This window comes from Triticum dicoccoides, chromosome 6B, assembly GCF_002162155.2.
Source record: "Triticum dicoccoides isolate Atlit2015 ecotype Zavitan chromosome 6B, WEW_v2.0, whole genome shotgun sequence".
NCBI classification, from domain to species: Eukaryota; Viridiplantae; Streptophyta; class Magnoliopsida; order Poales; family Poaceae; genus Triticum; species Triticum dicoccoides.
In genome coordinates, this window is record NC_041391.1 from 351778201 (window position 1) to 351784159 (window position 5959).

General features: G+C 43.3%; 1 protein-coding gene across 2 annotated transcripts in view; it reads left to right on the forward strand.

Annotated features, from left to right (window-relative positions):
• Positions 1–2575: 2575 nt before the first annotated feature.
• LOC119322719 (U1 small nuclear ribonucleoprotein C-1-like) overlaps positions 2576–5959 on the forward strand; it is a 5731-nt gene continuing 2347 nt past the window's right edge. The window contains exons 1-4 of one of the 2 annotated variants that reach the window (XM_037596224.1): positions 2576–2743; positions 3202–3244; positions 4170–4211; positions 4287–4554. In XM_037596224.1, the coding sequence (XP_037452121.1) occupies positions 2736–2743; positions 3202–3244; positions 4170–4211; positions 4287–4554 (361 nt within the window). In that variant the 5' untranslated portion in view covers positions 2576–2735. The remainder of the gene's footprint in view (positions 2744–3201; positions 3245–4169; positions 4212–4286; positions 4555–5959) is intronic. The other variant, XM_037596223.1, reaches the window with a different exon arrangement.

Sequence of the window (5959 nt, forward strand, 5' to 3'; positions counted from 1 at the left end):
CTCTAGAGAGCAATGATGACTTGGGATCATATGGATTGTCTTTCACACAGCTCCCTTCGCGCAAATACTTTTCGCATCTCTTCTACATGGCCCTCACATGGTTATGGGTTATATATCACTTCTTCCTTTATGCCCATATTGCCATGTTCACTTTGCATGATATGCTCATTCCTATGCCTTTGTCATGCATTTGTGACCCATACTTCGCATTACACATGATGATTGATTCTAGTACTTGTATGTGTATGTGACGCCCGGATAATTAAGCTACAGTGATCCCCGCTAATGATGCCACGTCACCTGATAAACTCGCGTTGATTCGAAACCGTTCCAAATTCAAATTCAAAATTAAAGGCAAACAACAAAAGTTTTCAAAATGTCTAAACTAAAATGTGCAAATTGTGACAAATAATCCATAGAAAATATTGGTGGAGAAATCATCTTTTTATAATTTGTCTAAGTGCTCAAAAATAATTAATGCACTAAAATAAATAAAACAGCAGCAAAAACAATTAATTAAATGCATTTTACAATTAATAAAATGTTAAACTATTTTATTAGGGTAACATAATTATTGTGGCGGTAGTATACTTGCTAATACCAATTTAGGTGTTAGTGGTAACTTTTGTAAAACTAAATTTAAAAAGAAACTAAAAGAAAACACAAAAGGATGACTAAAGAGATAAACAAAACAAAAGCAAACAGAACAGAGTAAAATAAAATAAAATAAAGCCCCCCTGGGCCACCGGCCCAGCTGGCCAGGCCACCCCAAGGACCAGCCCATCTTGGCTTACCTCCCACCTCCCGCTACAGGAGGCAGGGGTGCCGTGGCGGCCATCCGCCGGCGATGCCCGTGCGTGGCGGCCATCGGTCCCCTTTGCCCGCCTACTAGTCGCCCCCGAGACCGGCCCCTCCTCCTCGAAACCCTAGCTCACTTTCGCCTCTCCCTCGCGGCGCTCTCTTCTCCTCAACACGAACCCGAGCCGCCGTCGCCATGGATCTTCTCACCTGCGTGCTCTCCATCGTTCCCGCAAGCTCGTAACTTGTCCTGAAGCTCCGTCATACTCGACTACATCGCCAGCACCCTTGAGTTCGACCTCTCCGCCTCTCCATCACCGGGATCGACGCCGTCTTCCTCCTCCTTTGGCCACCATCGCGCCATCGACGATTGTCGTCGTTCTGCTGCTACTAAGCTTTCATCGGGCCACCCTGTGCCTCCGCGGTGAGCATACACGCGTTTCCCCTCTGCCCCCCCCTCGATCCGTTGCCTCGCGCTGATGCTGCCTATGGCCGTAGCTCACTCGATCTCCTCGCGTAGCACCGATGCCGGAGACGCCCACCTTCTGCCGCAGCGATTGACTCCGGCCACTTCTGCTCGTGTTGCTCACACCGTTGAACGCATGGTCGTTCACTCATTCGAACGCGCCTTTCTGCGCTCGATTTGGTTGACCATAGCCGAATCTCGACGAGTCCCGCGCCCGTCCGCCTGCTGCTCCTGTACACCACCGCCCCTGCTTCGCCTCCGTGCTCCGTTGCGCCCTCCGCCGCTCGGTCTCTGCCCCCGGTGCCGCCCCTCGCCGCCCGAGTCCGGCACCCACGCATGGCGACTGCGACCGCGCCCGCGCCCGCCTTCATCGTCCGCCGCCCCGCTCGCCGTAGGCGCCGCTGCGTTGCACCCCCGGCCGTCCCGCGACCACCGTCCGACGCGCGCGGCTCCCAGCTCCCCAACGGCTTCAGCCGCGCCTCCCCACATCAACGGAAACGGCCGGGCGGCCAAACTCCGGTGTGCTCGGCCCTGGCGTCTTTAAGGCGCTAACATGGCCGCAATTAGTACTAATGGCCCCTAATCATTCACTGACGGGTGGCCCGCTGCATAGTTAACCCGTTTGGTTAAAAAAAAGAAGTAAAATAAAAGGCTATTAAAACTTGGGTCGCTGACACGCGGGTCCCACCGGACCAGTTGACCGGTCAACCTTGGACCAGTCAACTGCTGACTCAGTAGTTGACTGGACCCGCTAGCTAGCCTCACAGGTGCACGTCTGGTGCACTGCACCGGGTGCACCTAGCCATTTCACTCTTATTTTGGAATTAGATTAAATTTTAGAAAAATGTTTAAAACTTTGAAAAATCATATAAAATAAACCGTAACTCGGATGAAAAAACTTTGTACATGAAAGTTGCTCAGAACGACGAGACGAATCCGAATACACCGCCCGTTTGAACATATTTCGAAAACCAGATTTTTTTTTAAATTTTGAACTTTTTAAAAAGCAGGAACATTTTTCGTAAACTAAGAACAAAATCTGAATATGTACCTAGATTAAAAATATTAAATAACCTTGAAAAAAAATAGAAAACGAAAAGAAGAAAATAAAGAAGAAAGTAGAAAAAGAAACAGAAAAACCGGTAAAAGAAAAAAAAACTGGTTTCAGGGAATCTCTAGGAGGTTCCCAAAACCGGCTAGCGTTGTAGGTGTACTGGGCCGGCCTGTCGCGTCGCTGCTCGGTCGCTCGCCTGCCAAGCTCCGACAGTTTGACGCAATGTGCGTCCAATAGGATTTTCCCAACCCGGGCACGGGAAATTTCTAGCAGATTATTATATGCGAGGGTTTAAGGAAGCATCGCGACGTCTAATCGTCGTCCCCCTCTAACACCTTGTGACCGAGACGAGATTCTCTTCCGCAGCCGCCGCCGCCGCCGCCGCCGCCGTCGCCGTCGCCGTCTTTTGCCACCGCGATGCCTCGGTGAGTGTTTGACTCTTTTGATCTAGGTGCAGTGGTTGTGGCTCGAGGGGATGGTACGGTACGATGGGCGTTGTTAATTTGAAACCCTAGCTTAGGCCCCCGATGGTTGCTCGGGGCCTGTAGAAAACCGTGAGGAAGGAGGGGGATTTTTGGTTGAATGGGAAACGGGAAAAGGCTAGAGGACGCGCCAATTGCTACGTTGGGCAAAGCCACCATGGTCCATATATGGAGAAGACGGCACAGTGATTTCGCCGATTATCTCTTTGGTCGAGTAGGTAGGTAGATAGATTCGTCAAGTAGGAATCTGGGGCTTACAGTAGAGAACTGATGAAGGGTCTTGTTGTGCTTCCTGTGTACATTGAGACTTTTTTACTGCCTGCCATGCTTTGGTGCTCTGTGCTTGAATCTTGTTGTTCATCTTTTGCTTGAATTGACATCCCCTTGTTCTTGGCTTGCAGGTATTATTGCGATTACTGCGACACTTATCTGACCCATGACTCGGTTAGTGCTTCCTTTTTCCAATCAATTTTTATTATGCTTGACAACAAAAATGAGTACAAGTTTGCTTAGTTATTTTCAGTGTTTCATATGATTGTGTGCAGCGATTTGAGCTTAGCCTAGTTTGCTCCAGGGAATGTAGTAATTCTGTCGAACCTAAGATTAGTTTTAGCTTCCACCGCAACAAATACTTTCTTTGTCATTGGAGTATATTGATTAGTATTCATGTTTCTTTTTCAAGAACAGACATTCAGTATTAAGTGCTGTTTAGTACTTAGATTATATTCATCTGGGCTGTTCAGTTCAGTATTTTTGCCAAGTCCGTGGATATGTTTCATCTACTAGCATGTTCTTTAAGATAGTAACGTTTATTTAAGATGGCTGTGACTGTGATCTGGCAAGCATGTGAATCTATTCAAGGAGCCAGGTTCATCGTGCTAATCAGCTTTATAGATTATCAAGTGTCATTTTGTTATCATGAATGTTATAGAGTAGCAAACCAGGTATGCTGCTGGGTGGTATGCCAATTTGGCATGATTATGTTGCTGACTTTGCAAGCTCTTCAGTGGTCAGTGACTTAACTGTACGAGCCACTTAATTGAATTCTGACATCCCAAGCCAAAAAAGTGGACTGCAGGAGAGTTGTGTGCCCTGCTTTCCATAGCCGGAAACATAAAATTAGGCACTAGGTGATCATCTATTGATGTATAATCATCAGACGATGTGCAGTAATATTCTTTTTTTCATTTCAGTAGGTAAACATTATTGCATTTGAGTGCAATTGGATATTTACAAAATACAAAATACAAAATACAACCCACACTGGTTTTCAAATGATAGTGTAATTCTAACTCTTTTATCCTTTGCTCTGGTGTGCTTATTTTTATACCTATCTTTGAACTAATCACACATGTCAATAATGGTGCAGCCATCTGTCCGTAAGCAACACAATGCTGGATACAAACACAAGGTATTCTTTCTTTTTACCTTCATAGATCTTTTTTATTCTTATGTGTACACTGGTTTTCATGTGAAACATTTTTAGGCAAATGTTCGTAACTACTATCAGCAATTCGAGGAGCAGCAAACTCAAAGTTTGATTGATCAAAGGATAAAGGAACACCTGGGACAAGCTGCAGCATTCCAAGTTGGCGCTCCTTTCAACCAACATCTTCTTCAATATCCAGGAAATATGCCTCGTCCCCGTCTTCCGATTCTGCCCACACCCATGATGCAACATGTTTATCCTCAACATCCACAACCTGGTGGGCCATTTGCAAGGCCTCCTATTTTACCAGTTCCTGGGGCTCCAGGTAAACTTCAGTATTGTTTTCATTTTTTATCGTGATTACCTGTATCTATAGTCACATATTTTATTAAAATCGGATAATCCATAACTTCTCTAATTTGTGCTCCTATAGATAAACTCAATTGCTTATATATTTCCTGCATGGAAGATAACAATTTACCGGTTGGTATTCCCACAAGGATACAGAAACAGAAAGGTCTATAAGATGGAGAAATTTAGGCTAGTTTCTTTATTGCTTGATTCTGTTTCTTCAGCATATATTTAGTCTTCGTCTTGATGTATTGATTTTATTAATTTTGCTTAGTGGGTCTGAAGAGCAAAACCAGCTGGATACCGCATTGGACGTGTATTACATGGTTTGAACAATCTTGATCATAGTGAGATAGGAATGGACATGGATTTTTGGCTACTAAGCACATATGCACTCTGATAAAAATTAAAATCCGAAAAATAGTGAAACTAATCTCATTTTTTTCTTTTGGAAACAAGCATGATTTAATGTTCTACCTATGCACAAATTTCCGTGAAGAAAAAAACATTTGTAATATTTGGGGCAATAAAACACAATCGATGCTGCAAAAAGGCTAGGTTTTAAAGCATTTGGAGCACCTTTTTAGTTTTTCCTCACAGACCAGCACAAATGTCATTCCTTCACGGAAATTTGCACGTAGGTAGAAAACTAAGAAATGTTTGTCGCCAAAAAAATTCAGGTTTTTTTTTTTACTCTTTTTACATGTTTTTGGATTTTTACTGTTCATGGTGAGTGCATTTGAGTTTGGGGCAGAGTAGCACTTTCGGATAGGAATGGACAGCTTAAGCTGAAACTCTGATTGAACTTTCATAGGCACTCAGATAAAAAGGGGTAATTACTTTCTACAAGCAATTTTTTAAAATGCACTCAGATAAAAAGGGGTAATTACTTTCTACAAGCAATTTTTTTTAAAATAAAGTAAAAAAAATGTCCACCATTTTTTTATAAGTATATTAAAGAAGATACCAGATTCAAAAGTTTCGTTTTGATTACCAAGGTAGTTGATCCTCCAATTTTGAGTATACCTAGATTGAGAGATTCGATCTTTTTCCATGTTCATATGTGCAAGTTTGTCTTAGATATGGTCACAACACTTAGATTAGTTATTGTATGCTGCATCTCATCCTGGGCTTATAAACATATCAACTTAATATTATAAGTAGACTGAGTCTACTACTCCCTCCGTATCAAAATATAAGACTTTTTTGACACTGTCAAAAAACATCTTATATTTTGATACAGAGGGAGTATTGATTACTGTGATGACCCTGAATAAATTATGAATTGATGTGAATTTAAAGGTGGCATATGAATGGTCAGGCCACTTATCCTGTAACACTATTTAAAAACATGAAGGAGATGAAATGTTTTTAGTTTC